We start from the raw sequence: 25,020 nt of genomic DNA, 5'->3' as shown, positions 1-25,020 counted from the left end.
CAGACTGAAACTTTAGTTTTGGGGTCTTTTCTGAAAAACAGATGAAAGAATTTATGAAAACCAGTGAAAATGGCAACAAGCAGTGAAATCAAAACAAAGTTCTGATCCAACCGAGATTTTGGGGACAGAGTCTTAATTTGACCAGGACTCTAAAAATTTTAGATTTTTGAGAAAATAAATGAGAATTTTTTTAAAAATAGGTGAAAATAAGGAAAAAATTGGAGTCTGGTTCAGAGTCCTGAATTGACTAGGACTCTGAGAAAGAGTCCTAATTTGACTAGGACTCTGAGAATTTTTGGTTTTTCAGAAAGCAAATGATGAGATTTTTAAAAAGAACTTTTGAAAACAAATGAAGATGAAGTAAGAAAATGCGTGAACTAAAGAAAACCATCTAAATTAAATCTAATTAATTCTGGAATAGCCTATATTAGTAAAAGAAACTTAACCAAACGGATTATTCTACTCTAGTTGACGTCAATAAGCTAATATTGATTTACTCAACTAACTCACCACTAAAAAAACATGAAATGGTATCTCGAATGGTAGCACGTTAACTGATCTATCATGCAATAACTAATTAAGATCAAAATTGATGAGAAGAAGATAATGAACCTAACTATAAACCAAAGAAACAAACCACATATGTAGCTGAATAGCTAACTAACCTTATTTGTTAATATCTAAAAATAACCAGTAATGAAAATAGGGATCAACAACTTGATCTAATAAATTTTGAAATGACTCATTCAAGAAAACATTGATCTATACTAATTAATTATTTAGCCTACAAAATTCGTAACTATCAAACAAAGAACTAGTTATTGCCTATGCATGTTTGACGTTAATCTCAACGTTAGCTTGTGATGGTGATGTCCGTTCTTTGGATTATGCTGCCAGAAATTTTTTTAGTTAATATTTTGATTATGCAAGTTCCAGTGGCTTAATGCAAGACTGCAGTTTAGAGTCGGTACACTTGCTGATCGGGCTGAGCTGGGTTATGCCGATCGGTCTGGGCATGTGATTGGAAGATCACGCCAATATGAGTGCGTTAAACAACATGCACATCAACGTCGTTTATTGTTCTCACGCACCACAAAGTCCAGCCAAGCGTAAAGATGGACACGATTTACACTATGAAAGGAAAGCTACTATGGTGTTCGAACTACAATTTTTACTAATCTATATGCACTAAAACCACATAAAATACCTTATACCATATGCAATGACAATGCAGAAAATAAATGTGCATGTGATGATATGATCCTAAAATCTACGGAGATGGGGGAGAAGAGACAAATTGTGTTTTGCCTCCGATGGAGGAGTTAAGAAGAAGAAAAAGAACAAGACTTTTCTTTTGAGCAGTGCGTGCCTCCGTCGAGTAAAACAAGAAGAACCGACGACAGAGATACATTAGAAGTAACATGAATTCGAGGAGAAAAGGAAGAGAACATGGGAGAACCAGTTGGGAACAAAGAGGAGGAGGAAGAGAAGAGAAGAGGTCTGCATTTTTTCAAGAAGGAAAAACATGGAGGTGTGTTGGAAAAGTTTTATTTATAATAAAAATTAGGTCAAAACACGATTTCTATGGAAGTCCCAAAAATTTTCAAAAATTTCAAAACAAGTCTTCTTTAAAAATATGTTTTTCAAATAAGGTTCTTTTAAAACTAATTAAAAATTAGTAAAACACTCCTGATCTAATTAAACTTGAAAGGTTTTAAAGAAATTGGTTGAAAACATGTAAAAATAACGACGAAAGATAGAGTCATAATCTGACTAAAACTCTGAAAAATAGTCCTAATCCAACTGGAACTCTAGAATTTTGGCTCTTTTGAAAATCAGATGAGAAGGTTTTTTAAAACAGGTGAAGAACAAGAGTAAAGGATGAAATCAGGATAGAGTCTTGATTCGATTAGGACTCTGAGAAAGAGTCCTAATTCGATTATGACTCTAGAATTTTAGCCAAAATGAAGGATTTTGAAAGATTTTCTTAAAAACAGGTAAAATGGTAGTAAAAGGTAGAGTTCTGATCCAACTGGGACTCTAGAAAATGATTATTGATCCAACTAGGACTCTGAGATTTTGACCAAAATGAAAAGAAATGAACAGAGGGTGAGATCACCTCTGATTATAATCAAATGGAGTTTTAAAAGGGTTTAAAAAGATGAAAAGACAAAGTCCTCATCCAACTAGGACTTTAAAATTTTTGAGAAATTTGATAAATGAAGGAATAAAAAATTGTCACCACTTGAATGGGTCTCATCTGAGGATTGAAATTAGTTGAAATTGAGTTTAAAACGAATCCAGATTGTTTTCTAAGAAAAACATTTAAAATATAAGATCCTGGGGTTGGCAAATGGTAGAATATCGATTTAAAACCCAGGTATTTGAAATTAATTTCGAAAGAAAGTTTTAAAACTCGAATCTAGATTCAATATTTTGAAAACAAGAGTGTTGGATCTCGAAAATGAGATGCAATGACATGCTATGTTATGAAATGCAGTGAAATGATATGCCAAATGCATGCAATGATATGCAATGACACATAAAATGTAAACCCTGAATGAGGGACTTGGAATCCCGGATCCCTGACAGAGATAAAGAATTTAGAGATTCTCATCTGAGGATGAGAACTGACAATCGAAATTGAGCCAAAACAAGGATTAAATCTTGATTGTAAGGTGGAGTGTTGAAATTTTTATGAAATTTGGGCTGTGAACATCCCTGGCTCAAACATCGACCAACTGGTTCCTTGAAGACTATAAAAAGTGGGTCCCAGTGGCAGGAGGCAGGTGTTTGTAAATGAGGGTAAAAATTTAGGGTGTTTACAATTTCCTATACGACACTTTTGGGATTGGGAATTTAAAGCCCACAATGACCGTCTTACAGTTGGTCAACAGGTCTACCAAGCTCCCCTGAAGAATCTTGAAAGATGTGTCAGTCAAGGTCAAGGACTTTTATTTCTTTATTGATTTTCTCATTCTGGACATAAAGGGCACTGATATCACTCGTCAGACCCCCATCATTTTGGGCAGACCATTCTTGGCCATTGTCCACGCTCGTATTGATTGTCGTACTGGAGAGATGGATGTTTCTTTTGGTAACAAGTATTTGCACGTAAACATTTTTTATGTTGCCATGAGAATGACAAGAAATAATGAATGCTTCCATGTGACAGACATCAAAGGGAAGCAATTCGATCCACAGTTGAAACCTTGCATGGGTAGATGTTCGGTTTATGACTCACCATCTTGTGAGAATAGTCTTCACATGAAAACTAAGTTTGTTCTTAGCAACCATGAGAGTCATTCTAGGGTCTAGAGGGGTAGAGTTGTAGAAAATGTTATGGGTAGAGTTATAGATGAACCCATTTTCCTCATACCTCTCGATTGAGTATGACTTCACGTCTATTGATCTCATGGACAATGAAGGATCACCAACGATCCATCTGGCTGAAGACATAAAATTTAACGCTCTATGGGAGACAACCCATATTAGTGTTGTGATATTAGTAGTTTTGAAATTTTTCTGTCATTTTCTTTATTCTTGAGCATGAATGTTAGATCATGTATGCATTGCATTTTATGCATTTTTATGAGTAGTAAACATTAATGAGACATGGAAAATCTCTGTAGAGCCACTACAGAGTGGCATGAGTAAGATTCTATAGTATGAATCAGGTGACTTCTACTACTTTCCTCTTATTATTTTCTGTTGTTCATGTGCATTCATATAGTTTCATGCAAGCATGAAAGAGTGCCACTGGGGACATTGTCATTCAAGCATGGGAGAGGGCGTAGTTTGCACAGATTTTTTGCACTAGATTTTTTTTCTTTTTACTTGTACATTGATGAAAACTCATAAAAATTGGGCTTTTAAGGAATGAGTTTGACCTTATATGAATGTTTTACATAATCTAATATTTTTAGAGAATTTTTAAGCCCCATAACTTTTTTTTCTCACATTGATCTAGAAAAACATGGTTATTTATGTGGATTTCAAAAAAATGGTGATAGATGCATGTTAGAGTTTATTTTGAATCACAAGTATAAATATGCACAGTTTATTTTTTAAAACTAAGCAAATAAATAACATTAAAACTAAAAGTGAAAAAAGAGCATACATTTAGTTGTTTGATCTCTTTGTATTTTTTAGTAACTAGGCTCAGACAAAAGTTGAAGTATTTGATTTCATGTTGAAAAGAATAACAAAGCAAGTCATTTCTTTGTCTAAGTTAATATTTATGGCCTATTTGGTTCAAGCAAGTAGAGCTTGAGGGGTATTTACACCTGGTGTGTAAGACCCGTGAATTTTTTGAGGAAAATTTAATTCATGATGTGAATTCTGAGATAAATATTTTGTATGGCTAAAGGGATTTTTGTACGCATAATCAGTCAAAGCTTTATATATAAATATATCTAATTATGCATGCGAAAATCCTCATAGCCATACAAAATATTTATCTCAGAATTCACATCATGAGTTAAATTTTCCTCAAAAAATTTGCGAGTCTTACATAGTGCCTTAAAGCCATCTTGTTTGGGAGCCACCGGGCCGAAAGCCCATTACATGGACTTTATAGAGAGCCTAATAGATGTTGACATTGCACATGACAAGAAGTAAGCTATACGTAAACTATGAGAATGAAAGGTCTAATGACTTGAATGATTAAGTTCGAGGGAAACTTTGTATCTGGTGCCCTAAGGTCGTCTGACCTGGGAGTCATTGACCAAAAGCTCATTACATGGGTTACGAAAACTAGAAATTTGAAATAGTGCTTAATAGAAAGAAAGAAAAAGTGTGAAAATTGAAAATCAAGAAAAAAAAAGAAAGAAAATTAAGAGTAAGGAAGAAAAAGTTCATTGCTTAGGAATAAATATTGAGAAAACTTATGCAAAAAACATATAAGTGGGGAGTAATAAATAATGGCATGCATGTATTTGATTTTTTTAGAATAAAGCATAAATGATTATGGTTTTCTTAGAGAAAGTATAAGAAAAACTTTTATTCTAAGGTGGTATGTAAAAGGCTCTAATTATGTTGTGAAAGTATAATGACAAAATATTTGTGAAAACAAACTTCTTAATTACCTAATACTTTTTAAAGTTAAATTTTTATGCATACATGACAGAGATGTTTATGCGTAGCATCACTGCAAACCCTTACGAGACCTTACTCGTCCACTAGGGTAACCCAGGAGTTTAAAGGGCTTATTACATACGCTAAATGCAACTGTGAATCCTACGAAAGTGAGTTAAGTTTTTGTTCTTTTTAGTTAGTTTGTTTTTGTTAGGCCAGTTTGCTCGAGGACTAGCAAATGATAAGCATGAAGAAATTTGATCATGCATAATTTTATGCATAATTTCATACATTTTTATGCATGATCATGTGCAATAATCACTTAAAATGCTTGTTTGCGAAGGTTTTTATGATTTTTATCAAAAATATAATTTAAGCAAATTGAGCCTTTTTGGAGTAAATTGAAGAAACTAATTAAGTTTTAAGAAAATATTTTTAGAAAGAGAGGTCTTTTAAAATATTAAAAAATTTATGGACTCTTTTTGAAATATTTTCTGAAAACCTAATTAGAAGACTATAAATAGTTAGTTTTGAGAAAGAGGGGACATTTTTTCACTCTAGAGTTCACGCCCCCTCCTCTGCCTCTCTCTCTCCTTTCTCTCTCTTTCCCCTCTCTCTTCCTACCGGCTCCTTTCTTGTTCTTCCTTTCTTCTTTCTCTTCTTCTCGTCTTCTCTTCTTCTAAACCCTTTCATCGCGGGTATCTTCGTTCTTTATTCGTCGAAGAGGCGTGTACGACAAGTGAAAAGGCCATCTTCTTTCTCTCAACCCTTCCATCGGAGGTAAGTTGTAGGTAAACTTCTTCTCTCCTTTTTCCGTAGTATTTAGGACCATCATCCATCGTAGTTAGTTTTATTTTTACCATCTTCATCGCATATAGCATGATTTAATTTCTATCTTGTTTTATTTTCAGCATATTTCATCTTAGGTAGTTTATTGATTATCGTTTTTTGAAGAAGTAATATAGCGTAGCATAGCATGCTTAGCGTTAGTCATTTTTATTATATATATTTGTTTTTATTATTTGCCACAATCAGAGATACTCTATGTGCACTGATCAAACGGACTAGGCTATGGATCTGTTTATATTTTTTTTTAAGAAATAAGTTGTTTGTTTAGCCAATCCAGAGCACGACATTCAATCTCAGAGATCAAGTTGGCTCAGATCCAGCACATCTAATCTGACATGCGTGATCTCTTGATCATGCAAATCAGACGTGATTATCATACGAACCAACTGCCATATTTTTTTCCCAAGCCCGAAGATACAACCCGAGCAGCACATAAACTGCAACTTCCTTTCTTTTCGGGTATGTAGCAAATTGGCATAGAGTGTATGCTCGATCAATTTGCAGCAAACCCTTGGATCACTTTCTTAGCAGCCAGCCCAACATAATCTCTGAATCATCGAGCCTTTGCATATTGTGACATCTTGAATGCATGCGGTCTTTGTTTTTTAGTTTAATATAACTTGCTAATTAGTTTCAATTAATATCTTTTAGTCATTAGATTAAGTTTTTTTGTCATTCATTAACATGCTTACTTATTTAGTTTAGTGGTTAGTTCATTGTTAATTAATTTAATTAGATTGTTCCGTCAAGTTTATGGTTCAAATTGATTAGATTAATTCATAGGGTGCTATAGTTAGTTTATTATGCTTATTTGTCTTTTAGTTAGTTTGTTTCATAATTTGATTCATGTTAGTTATAGCGTTAGTTATGCTATTTTGTCTTGCGTAGTTTGGCATGTTAGCTTATTTAGTGTTTTTATGATTTTTCTTCAAACTAACCTTTGATTTTCTCATAGTTTTTTTCGTATTTTTGTGTTCTATATTTTTATTTTTATAGGAGAGCATTTAGATATGCGGTGATTCCTCAAAAGTACCCTAAAAGAGCTCTCTGAGATCCCCAAAAGGTCCTCTCAAAAGGGCCCTCAAGCCCCTCAGAGAGCCCTCATTAACAAGGAAGAAGCAGAAGATGATAAGAAGGGACTAGAGCTCAGAGCACTGAAGACTTTTCCTTATTTTTTAGTTTAGGCTGTTATTTTATTTCAATTAAATTGGGTTTATAATAAAGCACTTATTATTATTTTTATTTGTTTAAGCCCTCTACACGGAGTCACACTCTCATTTATTTAGTTAATTATTTTTTATTTTCATGGCAACAAAGAGTAGTTTAACTTTTCTATGGATTACAACATATTTTTTTCATTCCCTGAGATCGGCCTGGACTCCACAACTCATGCAAGCCAATTTTTATTATTTGGTGTCTGACTTGCATAAACCGTTTTCATCAAAAATATCTTTTAAAATCTATTTCATTAAGCTTACACCAATGGTCTAATTCTTCATATTGGATCTTGATGAAATTCTAGAAGAAGCTCCACAAAAATTTATCAAGTACAATGGAGTTGGGGATCCTGAGACCTCATTGTTGCTTAATGACTATCGATTACCAAAACAATGCTCGAGCTCTCATCAACTGGTTTCCCAGAAGCATAGAAGGAGAAGATCTGGCCTAGTTTTTCATATTGAACATTCACTGCATTAAGAAATTTGATATGATGGCTGATTTATTTATGGAATGATTCATATACAATGTTGATGCACTGACAACAATTAGTGAGTTGTTAGACCTGACACAAAAGAAGGATGAGGACTCTCAAGTATTCATCAATCGATGGAGAGTTATGTGCCATCAAATTAAAGAGCCAGTACAATAGTCTCATGCACTCACTATCATTCTCAACAATTTCAATAAATCATTAAAGGGTCTTCTTGTCACACATAAGTGTGATACTTTTGTAGAGTTGATACAACCACCTGGTTGAAATTAAATTTTAAAAGATGACTATAAAGGGACTATCATAAAAATGGAGAAAGCAAGAACTCATGCTCCAAGAAGTCTGACTCCAAGAACCAAGTCAACACTATGAGCTCAGAATGATCAAACTGAGGTCAAAGGCAGTCAGACACTTCTCGTAATCAAGCACAACAAAGTCCAGTTATCCAAAAGCCTCAGAATAAAAAACGCTAGAGTCCCAAAAGCAAGGGCAACCTAGTTTCAATTACAATCAAAACTGGACTCGAGATCAAAAGTTAGCTAAGTTCAAGCAGTCTTTCACAAAAGTCCTTGAGTTCTTGTTGCAAGCCAAAATTATTAAGCTCATTGAGGTCAAGTTTTGTAAATTTCATTAAACTGTGGGTTATGATATTGAGCAATGCATTATTCTCTTTCACATCATTCAAGATTACCTTGAAAAAGAAGACCATAAGCTCATAGGAGAAGAAAGTTTGAAAATCATAACATTAGTATTTACACCAACATGTTCTCTTCCCATCAATCCAACAATGTTGAGATAGTGGAAGAAAGAGGTAGTCACTCTCAACTGATTTTTCATCAAGCCAAAAAAGTCAAATGTGGGTTATTTCAAGTTTTGCTAAGGTGTTCATTATCAAGATCAGACTCAAGCCTCTTGATGAAGGTCTGCCTAGCCAACCATAGCTGGTCAACGTTATTTTCCTTGATTAGTTAATCAAGAGTCTCACGTGCTCCCAAAATAGGAAGTCAAGGGTCTCCTAGTCAAAAAGTGCTCTAAACTTTTTTCTTTGTCTTTATCTTCTAATTGCACATCGTCTTTTGGTGTTGATTGCCTCATGCGGTCTAGATGGATATACCAACTAAAACAACTCAAAAAAGGCATTCCCCCCTTGCCACACCAAATGGTGTCACACACTAAGCAAGATCCAAAAGAAGAAGTGTGAGCTGCTTCGGCTGGGGCAACCCAAGGAAGAAGGGTCAATTTGGCATTAAGGGTCATTCAACCAAGCTCATGACACCCTATTTTGAAATTGATCAGAGTGTCAACAGAGCATTAAGCAGGCTGGAGAGAAAATTCTCAACAAAGTCAGAGTGCCCTCGTCTACAAAACTGAATGGTCTAGTCACATTAGTGTCTCAAATCACGATCCAAATACTCATCACTTTCTCAAAAGATGATTCGCCTAGACCTCTCTTTACTCACACCAAAGATCTTCATATTATTGTCTAAATCAATAGGTTCTCTATCCCAAATTGCCTAATTGAAGGTTGTTTCAAATTGCCTAATTGTCTCAAAAAAGCTCAACATAACTCGGTCTTTGTTGGGGGGGGGGGGGGGTTATAGAATTCAAATTAGTGGGTATGATGAAAACATAACAATTTATTCGGCTAGTAGCCCTGAATTTCTACACATAATAAACTTGTATTTGATGACATTTTACAATACATACACAGAAATATTTTTGCACATAATGAGCATGTATGTGATGACATTTTACAATGCCTAAATAATTATATTTTTGCACAAAATTAACATGTAGTTGATGACACTTTATAAAGCATGAATAGTAATATTTATTTTTTTATTGTTAATGGCAGCCTTACACTTAGTTTGATAATGATAAAAAAAATCAGTAGATCTGGATCAGATCTGCACGTAAGTGAATATCGATAGATCTGTCTAGATCTATTCATAATCAGAACCAGACATATCTGTTCAACCTTGTCCATGTATATATATGATAAATTTGAATGTAAGAATGTGTATATCAATTACTTTGTACTTATGCTACGCATATCGAGAAAAAAAAGAAATTGATATGAAGAGAAAATTGTCCTTCATAAAATATATCCATGCACATGTGAATATATATATATGCACCCGATAATGACAAATCTCATACTCATCTACGTAATCGAGGCACCAAAAAGAAATCTATCTACATGCTTCTTTCACTATATACTTTATTTTCATATTAAAATTTTAAAACCATGGGTATAGACAAATCTGAAAATGTATTTACATATATTTTTAGATTTGTGTACATGAAGAAATTGATTCACATATGTATAAATATATGTATCTGATAAAAATTAACATTATCTAATTTGTTTTGCAACCTGATTTTCCTTCTTCCCCAAACCCTTACACAAATCATATTTTTACTCATTCTTTCTCGTAAGGACTTAGAGAGAAATTGATACCTTTGTTGAGAAATAAAAAAGAAGATTGTCGATGATGAAAACAGAAAGTAATCCCTCTCTTCTTCTTCCTCATTTCATTCCCTCTCTCTCTCTCTTTTTCCTCTTTCCCTCCCTTTTTTTTTTGAGTTTTTATAGAGAATGGGCTTCTCTAGAGGGCGACGCCCCGTAGAGTCCCAATCCAGTTTGGAGATAGAGTTTCTAGAATTCTATCTCTCTCTTTTTTCATAACTACCTTATCTCTTATTATTATCTTTTTTTTTAATTATCTTTTGGGTTCTTCTAGAGGATGACACCCCTCTCTGGATGCCTTAATTAATAGATAATTGCCATATCCAAAATAAATTTCAAAATTAAATAATTATTAATATTTAATTAGTTATTTATTTATTATTTATTAAATAGTAAATATTCAAAAAAGTTCCAAAGGGTGTCTTATCCCTCTTGGAGTCTTTTAACTCTAAATTTTCTTCAATTAAACCTTTATATTGAATTTAAAACTTTAAATTCATGGGACCTAGATTTTGGATCTGAATCCAAACCCAAGATCCAAATCCATATCCAATATCCATATAGATCTCAAACTGAACCAGATCCTAAGTAATATGGGTTTTGGACTAGGTCTAGATCCACCTTAATCTTGGATCAAATTTGATCTAATCTAATCCATACTCAGGCACATCGAGACAGTTTTTTTTTTAAAGCAATTTTTGGGCCAACTGTATCTCGAATTTAGAAAAATATGACATCATTGAATTCAAAATTTTGAGCCGCATCTAATGATATATAACCTGAATTTTGCCTCCAAATTTTACCTGAATTTCACTCAAATTTTGCTCGATTTTAAATGTCAAAATAAAAAACTTTTACTATAGCTTAATTGGCTCATTTAGGTCGTGTCAATGAAACCTGGGCCAAACCCAAACTCAATTAACGCCACCAAAAATCAAGGATTTATCGATTTTACTGCAACACTTAGCCATTTTTTTTAAAATCTCAAAATTTAATATAATATAAAAACACACGATATTACATAATGAGACTATCTTAATGAAATTTAACTGTCTCAATTCATGAGCAATCGAACCAAAAACTCGAGTGCCTTTTGGATTTCCTTCTTGATCAAAACTGTTGTATTGTCATCATACCGTTGTCACGAAAAAGTTTCGCGAGTTATGAAGGAAGCTTCGGGCTCATATTGGTCATGGGTTGATAACGGGAGTTAAACTCTATGAGATTTAATCTCCCGTTGTTCCTCAATAACTCAGTGGTAGAGCGATCGACTGTTAACCGATTGGTCGTAGGTTCAAATCCTACTTGGGGAGATTAATGAAGGGGCTCACTTTGACCGTTAGGAGTAGGTAACCCGTTCCCTGTCTTTGTTTCTATTGCATTCTATCTCATCGTATGACATTCTGTTTTGCGATGTGAGAATCACCGTCAATACCTTCGTGTAGATCCGGGATAATCCTTAGTTCCATAGCCCTGGGCTATTACAACCAGCCAATTAAGAATTCTCAGGTGATGTACTGTAAAGCCCCATGAGTGCTCCCCCATGTCCATCGAGGATAGTTTCACCTTAGCTCATCCTTGGAGCAGTAGTGAACTTTGAAACTGCAGCAGTTACTCATAGCAGTGGAACAAACAACAAACTCCAATGATAAAATTAGTTATAGCTTAACACCATATAGCTTTTTTACATTACACACAAAATTGGTACCATGTTGTAGAGATGGAGGCGATAGCACCCTCAACAGGCATGTTGTAATGACATATAATGAACAATGATTAGTGGACCACTAAAATTTCTCTTAGAGCAGCAATTATCATCTTGGTCTGAAATCTCAATTACTAGCCTTTCTTTTCTTTCTCTCTCTTTTAATACTTCTTTGCACCTTGTTTTGCTTATATTCATGGACCATGTTGTAGACCTGTATATTAAAAGGCAACATGCATTAAGAAAAGGAAGGCATCATGAATATATCGACAAACAATCTCACGATTTGGTAACAAGTGAAAACATGAAAAAATAAAGAGAACATGACTCTGTTTGGGAGCTGGTAATGAAATGAGGAACTAGCAGAAGTAGTTTGGTCAAACTACTATGGAAGTGGTTCAAGAGAAATGAACTTAGGGCCTGTTTGGAATTTCAGTGCTGGGATGGGCATTTATGCATTTGGTGTTCCCCATGCAAAATCTTGGTCAAACGTCCATGGTGGGCCCGTTTGGAATCCCGGCACCAGGATGGGCATTTATGCATTTGGGACAGGAAGTGAGGTCCTTTCTCCTTTGTATTTACACTAAGGATGGATTTGGCAGCTAGCACCTCCTACAGGTGGCAGCTGGCAAAGCAGCTGCCGCTTCCTCAAATGCATAAACTCCATAAACGCCCATCCCAGCTACCGATCCCAAACAGGCCCTTATAAAGCATTTGAGGAATTCAGGAGGTAGTTGCAGCATTTATTCCTTATTTGCAATTGGCAACCAAATCCATAAATTGCATGGTTTCACTTCCCCAATTCCATAAATTCCCTCCAATAACCAGATCCCAAACAGAGCCCAATTGGATCTTAATATGATCATGCATTTCTACAGTTGTAGTATAGTACCATAGGTCTTGCATAATGTTTTTGTTGTTTGAAATGTGAACTATCAGTACCTTTCTCACACCAGATGTCAGTCCCATGCTCCTAATGGCATTTCCATCTACAGATTTCCATATAACGCTACCTTGATCCTCTCCACTCAGTAAAGCTTCTATTCCACCTGCATGACAAACAGAAAAATTGTAGTTGTGGCTTTTTAAGTAATGAAAATATTAGTGTAGTGATTCACAGAGCCTGAGTGATGGATGACTCAGCCTGATTTACCCCAAGACTAGATAAGAATCTCAGGGTCAATACTTGACTAAGGTTTCAGGCAACCTCTCCCACAATGACTGTGGGAGCAACTTGGGCCAACTTTGTTACAGTTAGTTTTCGCATTTGGTCCCACAGTTACTTATGAACGCCACCCATGGTGGCCAAAGATTGTTAGCAAAACCATGCAAGTATTATCTCGAGTAACTGAGTCCACAGAGAAAACTTTAAACAACAGAAATCAGAGAATCATATGTACTGCAAGGGAACTGAGCTCACATTTTGGATGAACAACTAGCCACTCAATGCACATGCGAAGTCGAATATGTGTGAAAACATGGACATGTTCTCCAATATTCTCTCTCAGAATCACACAGCAGCTTTTGTTGACATCAAGACCCAATGTCTTCTTCAAAAACTGGTTGATGGCTACTCTCCTCAAACTCGAGTCAACAACATGTTTGTCAAGCAGAACAGATGGGAATTCCCAAAGCCCAGCAAGCAATCCCTCATTTGGTCTCCTTTTAAGAAGAAAAACATCTTGTTCATTGTTCATTTTCCAGAGGCTTGGCTGACATTCCTTTGATATTTGAAGGACACAAACAGCAGCAAAATCATGCCTTTGCTTGGCTTTAACCACCTTCATAGGGTAATCTGTAACAGAGACACGGTTGGCCCATCTTTCTTGACTGCTATTGTCAGGATCATGATTTTGGGAGAACAAGAGTGCCTGACACTGATCAGAAATGGGACATGCAGAACATCTTGGGCTTGTTTTCGTGCACATGATCGACCCCAGTTCCATGAGTGCCTGGTTAAAATCTCCAGGTCGGTTGGGATCAACTAATTGCCCAGCCAGTTTCCTGCAGTGCATCAAGAATCATTATCTAACAAAAGTTTACTCTAAACAAAACTTAATGTGATACTAATGGAACAGTTGCTCTCAGACAGCTTCTTAAAATGCAGATTCAACCCTACAACCAGAGGAAGCCATAGGGGGGCGGCTATGGACCCTACACAGACTGAGCTGCTGGATGAAAGCCAAATCCATACTTGACCCTGGTGATTCACTACTCTATCAAAGAACTCTGACAGTTTGCTTCAAAGCCAAAGTCCATCAAAATTTGCAATTTCTTAGACTTTCTTGAACTGTGCCATTCAGTTCCTGAAGAGGTGCATCCGACTTTGAACTATCACACTTGGAATAGGAGAAACCTAGAGGTTCACAGTGAAGATGGTATCAAGAGCTCACCATAAACTCTTCACTGTAGCAGAATCTTTTGGATTTGCAGATATGGCCTTCAGTCTGGAGATCACTCTAATTACGTTGCCATCAACCACAGGCACTGCCTAGAAACATAAGCCACGATGAACAGCTTTAGGAAGGAGACACTAAATTTTTAAAATGATTTCCATACACACTGCAGTAAAGAAGAGGAGTAAGGAAGCTGACCTGCTTAAATGCTATAGAGGCGATCGCACCTGCTGTATAGTCCCCTATTCCACGGACCTTTCTAAGTTCATCTAATGTCTTTGGAAACTTGTCACCTTTTTCTGCAATTGATTTTGCTCCCTAGCAGAACCAGTTTTAGAAGATCAGTTAATATTTCAAGCATTCGTACATGAAAATAAATCTTTAATAATGAGCTCAAGGATCACAGCATCAAATTTCCTGGTGAATAGGAAAGTGAATAATTTTATTCAGAAAACAGGGAACACCAATTTCAACTTGCATCTCAAATCATCAATTACACAAACAAATAGAAGCAGAGAAAAGTGATCCAGCTGGAGTTGTCTAAGATATGTGTAAATCTTTAATGAGAATTACAGATTGTGGCTAACTGTGCCCACTTGCCTAGTGAATAATAATTAATAAAGTGAAGAAAAGTGATCCGGCTGGAGTTGTCTAAGATATGTATAAATCTTTAGTAATGAGAATTATGCATCATGCCTAACTGTGTCTACTTGCCTAGTGAATAAAAAAATGAGGAATTTTACTCAGAAATCAGGGGAGATTCAGTTTGACGTTCATTTCAAGTCACCACTTGCACAAGAAAATAATAGAAGCAGAAGAAATTTGATACAGCTGGAATGATATAAGAAGTGTGAATCGTAACTCTTGCTCTCCATGGTCAGCTGGATTTGAATTTAATCCTGGGTCCTCATCCACAAGATGAAAAGCAAAAGGCAGATCCTGGGAATCCTAAGAGGAGCCTACGTGGCCTACATCATCACCTAACCAAAAACATACAAGACAGCCCAAAAAGAAATATTTCATCTAGGAGGAGAACGCAGTTTCGGTGATTCCCTGTTTATTTTGCATTGAATGTGAGGAGACAGGTGGTACTGCCCTGACTTACATAGGTCCTCATAGATAGATCTATTTCGGTTTGTTCCAAGTAAATTTTCTTAATTCAACAATGATTAAAACAAAAAAAAACTGTGGAAGTTACTCTGTGATAAGCTCAAGAATTCACAGATACCATCTTGGTCATTGAGTTTTCACCCCATGCCGCAAACATTGAAAGCTGGGTATACTCGTCATTATATATACAGGAGATCCAGGCCAAGAGATCAACTCAATACATAATTGGACAAACAAAGAAAACGTGAAGGTGATAATTGTAAATGAAATAACATCATAGTAGGGTAATGCATCGGCACACCTCTAGAAGAAAGCGAGCACGCCTGTAGTAACCCAATCCTGCCCACATCTCATTAACCTCCTGCACAATATTCAGTAAGGATGTGCGAAATGAAGTTCTTCAAGAATAAGGTTGAATTATTCAAATCAGCTGCCAACCCTTGAAGGAAAAGCAGGTCAACATGGTTCCAAAATAAAAAACACCATACAAAATACAGCCCCTTACTCCAGTGTGATGGGGAAGGACATATTGTGGTTGGCCTTAACTTTCTGCTTTTCTGTGCGAGAAGTGGCTGCCCTCAGGACTTAGAACCACTATCTCCATGCTGACTGCCCAAGCATGTTACCCTTGCAAGTTCTCACGAGGACTTGCCAAGAGGTCACCCATCCCAAGTACTATTCTTGCAAACTGCTAAGCATACTCAACTTTGAACTGATGATGAGATCCGGTGCATTAGTGTTGGTATAATAGTACCCAAAAAGGAGAAAAACTCAGCGTAGAAGTCATGTACTTCAGGATGCTGAGGAGGGGCATATTGCACTTGCCCTAAACCTTCTTCCTTTAAAAGTGATGGTGCTTCGGACTCAAACTCCCTGAAAAGATCAGGTGCAATATGATTGCACAAACATTGTGCATTAAGCACCTGACCACCCTCCATTTGGGGACAGGGCCTGCCTGTCAGTTGTGGGGCCCAAGGCCTGATGGAGGGCAATCAGGTGCTTAATGCACAAATTTGTGCCATGTGATTGCACCCGATCCGGACTCTCAAACTCCTGTCCCCTCGGCACTGACAGCCCAAGCACTTGCTATTACACCAAGCAATGGGCCATCATGGTCCCAAATATTCGCATAAACTTTAAACCCACTGAGAGTCAATTCTATTTTTCAGATTCAGAGAGAAAAATAAAATGTTTATACTGCAACTTTCCTCAAAAGCCTGACTTGATTGGATCACTCAAGTTTTAAGATGTTGATGAACTTTAATCTCCATGCTACCTTAAGCTTGGTATATTGAAATCACAATGGCAAGGTTAACTCTTCTTTACTATTGTTATAAGATATTGCTAGAGTCTGATTTATGGACATCTTTTTCTTGAGTTGCTACATGAGAGTGTGATTTTTCTGGCTATAATGCAATGAAAGAAATTATCCAACTTATCTAAAAACTGATCGCAGATTTGATCATTTTATTTTCAAGTCATAGATGTGGACTTTGGACCTATGAATGGGGATATTTCTGATACTCCAATATTTGAGGCAAATTAGTTTCTTGAGAGGCTAAGTTCTTTTTGATAAGGGAATAGAGTGCAATTGTTGGATGGTAGAAACACGGGGAAGCTATCTCCGAATTAAACCATAAAAAAAAAACTTTTTATGGATAAGGAAATTTAGAAAATTCTCGGATCAAAATCTTACAGATTATTGTCTGGTAGGAACAATGAGTGCTCGTCACCTTGTATTGGGACGCTGCGAGTTCAAATCACAATGGTATGGTTGTATATCTGGTGGGGGTCTGCCTAACCCCAGCTTGCCTATCTAAAAAAACAGTTTCGTATTGAAAGCGAGGGGGGGGGGGGGGGGGGGGGGGGGGGGATCTTGCATTAGCATTCTTGTTTAGGTAGCGTAAGAAATGCCTTGAATATCATCTTGAAGTCATGCCTTTTTTCAAGTTTCAAGCATCCAGAGCACTAAAAAAACAGTGTATCTTATGATTATTGTGAAGTGTGAAGTTTTGAATGGTGCAGATTCCTCTACTTGTTTCAAATCCCAAACTTTCAAGTTGGGAATGAGAGTTCTTCCCTTATGTTGAACGCTTGATCTGAAGTTCACCATGATGACCATGATCCCTAAGATTAAAGGTATTTGTGAAGGGATATTTTCACCTCTTTTTACTGCCCGCCCCAATTTTCTGAAACACCAACTGCTTTCGTTGGGGATTCTTGGATGATGCATATACTGAAGAAAGGAACGAAACAAGAACCACGTACCTCCTGAGAGGCCTGAGCAAGATGGCGAAGAGTGGGCCATTTCTGCATCCAACGGTTGTAGTAATCCACGACCTTCGCAACCCTCGTCTGCTGGAGCATCACCTCCGACACCCACACTGCGTACGCACGAATCTCTTCCCCATCATCTTCTTCTTCTTCTTTCGATTCTTCTTTTGGTTGGCTCCGTTGGTTGGTCCTCCACGGCAGTACTCTCTGGTTCCTATCGTACCATTTGAGCAGAGACGGTCGAATCTTTTGAGTTGCTTCCACGGAGAAATCCTCGATGTCTGAAAGAACAACCATTTCTGCCTCATCTTCTTCTTCCTTGGGTTCCCTCTTCGCTAAGCGAGTCCTCCTTCCTCCTCCATCCATCGAGCACGCCGGTGGTTGTGAGAAGAGAGAGTCACGACTGTATGAGCTGGAGCGGGGGCCAGAGCTCTCGGATTTTTTGAACTCGTTCCTTCCCGCCGATAGAGATGCTACCCTGGTAGCCAGAGCAGCATCGGCGGCACACATTTCTTTCCCTTTTTCTGTTTTGTGTTCACATTGTATGCAGCGGCGCTGTATGATATCATTTTGTGTTCACTTTATATGCAGCGCCTCCGACAGCCACCCATCTTAGAATTTCTTAGGCGTGGTCTCCATCTTAAGAAATGTTGAGGTGTTGATGCAGCTGCCCATTTTGGCATTTTACTATATGGGTGTGGTCTCCATCTTGTAAAAATGTTGAGATGGGTGGTTGTAAGTCGCAGCGTAAAAAAATGCCCTCAATGTTGAGATGGGTGGTATCAGTGGTATAGTGACAAATCCAGTGAGATTTATGGAAAAATCTCATGAAAATATTGCGAGAAATTATCTGAAAGTTAAAAACGATAATTTCTCCTGATATTTTCAATTTCTCATGAGTTTTCCATCAAAAACATAAATATCATGTTTTACATGCGATATTTATGTTTTTATCAACTATTTATCTTGAAAAAATCATGTGTTTTTTATTCATATTTCTTATAAAAACATTTTTTATTTTAATTTAATTTTTATTGCTGGGATTTTGCAGAAAAAAATGAGATTTAAAAAAAAAAAAATCAAATTCCAGCGAGTTTTTGGCTGCTGATATTTTGTCATTTTTTAACTTTTGTCACTGTTGTCAGCGGCATCAGCTGGATAGAAAATGTCCTATTTTTTATTTATTTAAAAGCCGAATCATTGAATTTTTGGGTAATTGGTAAATAGGCGCTTGACTTATTTGAATTTATGGTTTGCCCCTCAATTTTCAAATACATACGATAAATGCATACTTTGAAGAAATAAATAAAAATATGGATACTTTAAAAAAAGCATTTTTTTATCTCGTGTCCGATTCCGAACCATTTTACATACTTTATTTAAAAACCGTATCCACCCAAAAATGTCATAGCTGGAGTTGGATATCTGATGCAAATCCGACCCACTTGCACCCAAGCCATGATCTAATAATCATAAAATATATATTGTTTTTTATAGTAGAACCTTATTTCAGCATGCATAAAAGAAAGATTCTTGATTTTCATGAAAATGTCTTTAACTCATCCATTTACATGGATTTATTCTTTTCTCAATAGAATTCCCTTTTCTTTTAAACTCGTTTATCTCAATAGAATCACCGCTGATTATAGTGACAAATGTTTTTTTTTTGGCAAAATTGAGTTTTTGAAAAATTCGTGACGAATTGAAAAAATTTCATAAATCTTGGATTTTTTTTTCAACAAAATCTCGGTGATAAAAAATAATTTTAAAATATAAAAAATAATTTTTATAATAAAATATTAATACAAATTATTTAAAAATAAAAATACACGGTTTTTTCATGATAAACAGCAGTTTAAAACATAAATATCATGATTAAATCATGGTATTTTTGTTTTTTCATAAATCTCACGATATTTTGAAAATCTTGCAAGAAATTGCCTTTTTAAACTTTCAGGCATATTATCGCAATATTTTCATAAATCTCGGGATATTTGTCACTATGCTGCTGATTGCTCAATTATTGCAAACAAGTAGTTTCTGTTTGTTATTTCTAAATAAATGAAAGGAAGATTTTGAATCTTTGATTCATTTCCAACAACACAAAATAGATTCTTTGAAGTTTTTTTTAGGCCCTATTTGGAAACTACCATTGTGTGGCAACTAAAGATGCAGTTTATGGAATCTCCAAATTTTGTGGTTTTATCAAATCCATATGGTTGTTTGGGATAAGTGAAACCGTTTCAGCTGGAGATTTACCATTTTCACTTGTACAATTGTTTGGAATGCAGCTAAAAAGCTTAAAGGCCTGTTTGGAATGTAGGAACTGAGATAGGAGTTAATGCATTTGGCAAAAAATCAAATTATCACCTGGTGGCTGTTTGGAAACTGGTAGCTGGGATGGGAGTTGTTACATTTGAGATGAAAGTGCCATTGTATTTACTCTAAAACATGAAATTGACAGCTACCACCGGCTAAATTCAGCTGCCACTTCCCATCCCAGCTACTAGTTTCCAAACATGACCTAAATTGATATTGGAAGAACATTGAGAAGGTCGTGGGAGCAGTCACTGGTAGGGATGCACACCAGCGGGGTTGAAGTCAAGCTTAGGCTGGCTTGGCTTGGCTCAACTAGAAAATCTGATTGTTCAAGCTCAAGCAAAGCTCTGCTCAGTTCAAGCTGAACACTGTTATTTTAAAAAGGTTTTAAAAGTTTTTAAAATGTGTCAAAAGCTTTTTAAAAAAAGAGAAAGATGGCAGTATTTGAACCTAAGCTACTTAAAAAAAAAAACAATGACTTACCCGTTGAGGTAAGACCTTTTTTTATAACCATATTATGAACAAAATGCATACAACAACTACGCCTTCATCCCAAAACAATTGGGGTCGGCGATATGAACCAACAAAGAAAATCATTATGGGTCTTCCACATAAATCCTTCTCCTCCATTCATTTCTATCCAATGCCATGTCCTCGGTGAGGTTCAAAGCATTCATATCCTTTCTTATCACCTCCATCCATGTCTTCCTAGGCCTACCCCGACCTCTTTTAACTAATATATTTTCCCATTTCTCCACCCTTCTAACTGGAGCATTATAAGTTGTCGATATGTCCGAGTGGTTAAGGAGACAAACTCGAAATCTGTTGGGCTTTGCCTGCGCAGGTTCGAATCGTGCTGTCGACAAAATGCATACATGTATAAAATATAAATTCTTTATATAACTATATGAGTCAAGCTTAATTGGGCTTAATGAGCTGGACTGTCTGTTCAAACTCGACTGGCAGGTTAGGAATTCTTTGAAAGAAATCCGCAATACCCAAGTGAAAAAAAGTGTGATGGCACTAAGAGATTGGGGAAGACTTAGGCTGCAGGCAAATCGGTTTCACTCATCCCCTATGTCATCTCTATCTTCATACCCCTTTCTTGGGACTTCATTGATGCAAGTTTTTTTTTTTTTTTTAGTTAGACGGACAAACCCAAAGCCTCAGGATAGTTTGATCATAGATCAACCCTCGGAGGGACTATGTGCTATGTCACAAGAACATGTCATTTTGGTGGTGTATCCTTGGCGACATGTGGACACGGACCACGTATCTTTGTGACATTAGACTATGTAGTTAGGACACTCAGCCTCAAGGCTTAACTGGGCTTGGGCTTGTGGAGAGAAGTGACATTCATAGGGATTGAACCTTAACCACCCTTATGATAACAAAGGCCCATCCACACTACACTATGGGGCTCTGCAGATGTGCATTTAAATCATCGAAAATTTGAAATCCGACATGTTTAGGATATTTTGGCGATTCAAAAAATCAATGGTTGATAAAATACAAAATTTTATAATTTAAAAATTTATATTTTTTCATTGAACAAATACATCGACCATGCTGAATCCATCCATAGGGTCAGAGTTGATAAAAAAAACTTGCATCACAAGGTATAAGAGGAGCATAAAGACAAGGGAGTTGACAGGGGATGAGTGGAATCCAATTCGGCCGCACGCACTGCAATTGATGGTGGTGTGATTCTTACAAAAGTCCAGACCCGTTTTCATTCTTTTAAGCGGGACCCACTTGCACAATATATATAACTCCTAGAACCGCCTTCTTCAAACCCCTCACAAAAACCCTAGGGTTTTCCAGCCCTCTCCGTCGCAGAATCAAACGCTTAGAGGGAGAAATCCTCCACCCCAAATCCCTATCAATCTAACGACAGAAGAATCCTCCCTAAACCCTAGATCCAATTCCCGAGCAAACCCCCAAACTGCCCAAATCCGGAAATTTCTCTCCTCCACCAAATCCTAAACCGCCCAAGACCAGAAAGATCTCTCCCATCAAACTCCCACCCACCCCCCACCCCCAAAAAATACAAAAAAAACTTTCTTCCCATAAACCCTAATTTTTTCCAGAACCGAGAAGTTTTCTCCCCCCCTGAAACCCTGAAAACCGCTCTTCGTCCCTCAAACCCTAGAACTGCCATTTATGGATCGCACATCGGATCGGCTTGATGAGAACACCAAGCTCTACAATCCCTACCAAGACCTCCAGATCCCCGTTCACAACCTCTACCGGCTGCCGACGTCGCCGGAATTCCTCTTCCAGGAGGAGGCAGCCACCCAACGCCGGTCGTGGGGCGAGAACCTCCAGTACTACACCGGATGCGGCTACCTCGCCGGCGCGACCGGCGGCGCCGTGAAGGGCCTTGTGGACGGGCTCAGGGCCGCCGAGCAGGGCGACTCCCTGAAGCTGCGCGTCAATCGCGTCCTGAATGCCTCCGGCCATACCGGCCGGAAGTTGGGCAACCGGCTGGGCGTGATGGGCTTGCTCTTTGCCGGGATGGAGAGCGCGATCATTGCTGCTAGGGACACGGACGACATCCTGAACAGCGTCATGGCCGGGCTCGGCACAGGAGCGCTCTTTAAGGCAGCGTCGGGCCCCCGGTCGGCGGCGGTCGCCGGCGCCATTGGAGGGTTGGCGGCCGGGGCAGCTGTTGCGGCAAAACAAGCAGCAAAGAGATACGTCCCCATTTAGAGTTTTTCCCTTTTGTTGGTGATCATGTTATGGTTTTGGGGTTTTGATGTGTTGGTGGCTAAGGAACACGATGAAACATGAGAGAAGTCCTATTTCTTGCTTTCTTAGATGATTAAATATTGTAATTCGTCAATCCGTCGACTTGATCTTTGCTCTCGCGGAAGGTATTTGATGTTGGCATATGCTAATTTCAGAAAAAAATTATGTTCATTCATAAGGATCGACTGTTATCTTGATTATTTTACATTCCTCGTTACAAATTGATAGAGAACACCAATAATTTCAGCTATCGCTTAAAAAAAACCATTGCGATTCGATCAGGTGCAACTTTCTTTTGCTTGTTTATGGTGTTTGGTGTAAATTTGAACCTCATTGATTCAGATGCTGACATGGTCGATGAAAATTTCTGTCAGAGTTTTATCTGGGATTGTCTCTGGTGTTGCATAATTGCTCGTCTTCTTGAATGGTTATTGCAGATCTTGGTACTGATTATGTACAAAATCCGAGTGTTGATCATTCGTTGTACGTTTTAGTTTTTGATTAATTCATGGAGTCTTGACGTTCAAAGACGTTAATTGATTTGTTTGAATCCATTTGTTTGTTATTCTAGGGTCCTTTGAGTCGTGCATGTGACCCTTGATGAGCTCTTTGGTGAGTGCATTGCATTTCAAATCCATGAAACTGAAGACTCACGCATGTTTGCAATGCCATGTGATGCATGAATTTTCTTAAGATTCTGTGATTGTATATCACAATCATAACACTTTCTCAAGGTTAGTGAAACATGAGAAAAGTACAAGTCGTGATTGTAATTGCCTGCTGTAATTGTTTTTGCCTTGAATCTTGTGAAAGATTGACCTTGTGATCAACAATCACAGCTTTTACTTTCTCAGCTGTGATTGTTCATCACCCAAAGCAAACATGCTGGAGCAAAAAGATCTTGAGATGAGTTATCAGGCCTTGGAAAACAATATCTGGGTTTTGCTGGTTATCAGATCAATATTTGTGTCTTGAGAAATCCATGACGGGTCATGAACATTGGGGCATACTCTAGATGTCATTTGGGAAATCAGATTCCTCTGGAAGTCCACACTTCCTACTGTTAACATTAACAAAAATTCCCATACATTCTCCATTTCCCAACAGCAGCGAAATGTGTGGAATATTTTGGGTTGCTAAATTTTCCCACTTGGCAGGTGGGAGTCAAGTTAAGACTTCTATAGCACGTTTTGTTAGCTTAATTGATTAACTTTCTCCTTTGTTTCTGATATATCATACTGTTGTCTGATTTTGGTTATGTATGTTCTTCTAGTCCCTGATGGAATAAAATGGAGTTTCTTATTGTCCTAGTAGTTGCAGTGTGAAATCCAGAATGAGGGAGGTCATTGTTCCCATTCGGCCATGTTTGGACGGGGTGATTGGCATGGAGCAGAAAGAGTACGTATCAGGACAGGGGGTACCCCTGACAAGTCCCTCTGATGCCGTTCATCTATGCAGTGGATGCCAATGGCATCACAAACACTTATTTTTTTCAAAATTTTGTGATTACAAATCACAATTGTAACACTTTCTCAAGTTTAGTGAAACATGAGAAAAGTATAAGTTGAGATTGTGACTCATTTGAGAATGCTCCTCTTGAAACTCGAGAAAGTTGGTGACAGGACTGGCCATGTGACAAACAATCACAGCTTGAACTTTCTAAAGTGTGATGGCTCATTTTACTTGTGACCAAAACAAGAATAATCTTCGAGCTTAGACATGCTTGTATTTGGTTATGGTTTTTTTTGTTAGAGAGAGAGAGAGAGAGAGAGAGAGAGAGAGAGAGAGAGAGAGCAAACCATAGTTACTAGGTAAATAAAATGGATACTAGAAATGATGCGTAAAGTAGAAGCTGGGAAGTGAGTGTTTAAAAGTAGTATGAAGTGGAAAATAGGATACGGTTGTGAAGCTATTATGCAAGCACATAAAAAAACAAAAGAGGAAATGCATATGAAGCACGAGAGGATGCAGGTAAGAAATGGCATGGAAGCTTGTTATAAAAAATTTACTATTTTTCATTATGAAAAATGTAGAAAGTGATTGAAAAGCAAGTGGGAAGCAACAACAAAGAGGGAAACCTCAAGGAAAAGAGGGGGAATCAATCTCAGAAACAGGAGGAAATGGACTACCCACGAAAGAGAAACAAGTTTTTATATTTCAAAAATGGGTTTCCCAATGCTTCCCTTTCTTTTGAGAAAGTGAAGAGTTTTTGGCTTCTCCAGCGCACTTTGGGGAAGGGAGCTTCCCCATGTACCAACAAGCTTTGGGTAACTATGGAGATATGGAGCAAACAATATGTTAAACGCTAAAACAGACATCATAGTTTTGTCTCGTGCACTGTCTGATAAAAGATGAGTTA

At 37.3% G+C, this 25,020-nt stretch overlaps 1 protein-coding gene, 2 non-coding genes and 1 pseudogene across 4 annotated transcripts; 3 read left to right on the top strand and 1 right to left on the bottom strand.

Annotated features, from left to right (window-relative positions):
* Positions 1 to 11,347: 11,347 nt before the first annotated feature.
* TRNAN-GUU (transfer RNA asparagine (anticodon GUU)) lies at positions 11,348 to 11,419 on the top strand. The gene has a single exon. It is a non-coding gene; the product is annotated as a tRNA-Asn (tRNA).
* A 1,142-nt stretch (positions 11,420 to 12,561) lies between these two features.
* LOC149837975 (adenine DNA glycosylase-like) lies at positions 12,562 to 18,101 on the bottom strand. Its single transcript, XM_090008164.1, has 6 exons — positions 17,586 to 18,101; positions 15,619 to 15,678; positions 14,406 to 14,525; positions 14,205 to 14,302; positions 13,232 to 13,815; positions 12,562 to 12,860 (listed from the first exon to the last, which is right to left on the bottom strand). The coding sequence occupies exons 1-6, from the start codon at positions 18,099 to 18,101 to the stop codon at positions 12,562 to 12,564; spliced, it is 1,677 nt and encodes a 558-aa protein (XP_089864290.1).
* A 2,592-nt stretch (positions 18,102 to 20,693) lies between these two features.
* TRNAS-CGA (transfer RNA serine (anticodon CGA)) lies at positions 20,694 to 20,775 on the top strand. The gene has a single exon. It is a non-coding gene; the product is annotated as a tRNA-Ser (tRNA).
* Positions 20,776 to 21,711: 936 nt separating this feature from the next.
* On the top strand, positions 21,712 to 22,832 carry LOC149837973 (mitochondrial import inner membrane translocase subunit TIM23-2 pseudogene; annotated as a pseudogene). The gene has a single exon (XR_016432144.1). The product of XR_016432144.1 is annotated as a mitochondrial import inner membrane translocase subunit TIM23-2 pseudogene (transcript).
* Positions 22,833 to 25,020: the final 2,188 nt, after the last annotated feature.

This window comes from Nuphar pumila, chromosome 5, assembly GCF_984573655.1.
Source record: "Nuphar pumila chromosome 5, dmNupPumi1.hap1.1, whole genome shotgun sequence".
NCBI classification, from domain to species: Eukaryota; Viridiplantae; Streptophyta; class Magnoliopsida; order Nymphaeales; family Nymphaeaceae; genus Nuphar; species Nuphar pumila.
The sequence above is the reverse complement of the archived record's forward strand: the minus strand, read 5'-3'. Positions and strand labels throughout refer to the sequence as shown.

Bases quoted from the DNA above. Each gene is read 5' to 3' on its own strand.
- LOC149837975 (XM_090008164.1), bottom strand. From the start codon at position 18,101: ATGTGTGCCGCCGATGCTGCTCTGGCTACCAGGGTAGCATCTCTATCG. The intron at 14,526-15,618 runs GTGTGCCGATGC...TGGTTCTGCTAG, and splicing joins GTGCTCGCTTTCTTCTAGAG to GGAGCAAAATCAATTGCAGA. The intron at 13,816-14,204 runs GTGAGCTCTTGA...GATGCACTGCAG, and splicing joins GCTACAGTGAAGAGTTTATG to GAAACTGGCTGGGCAATTAG.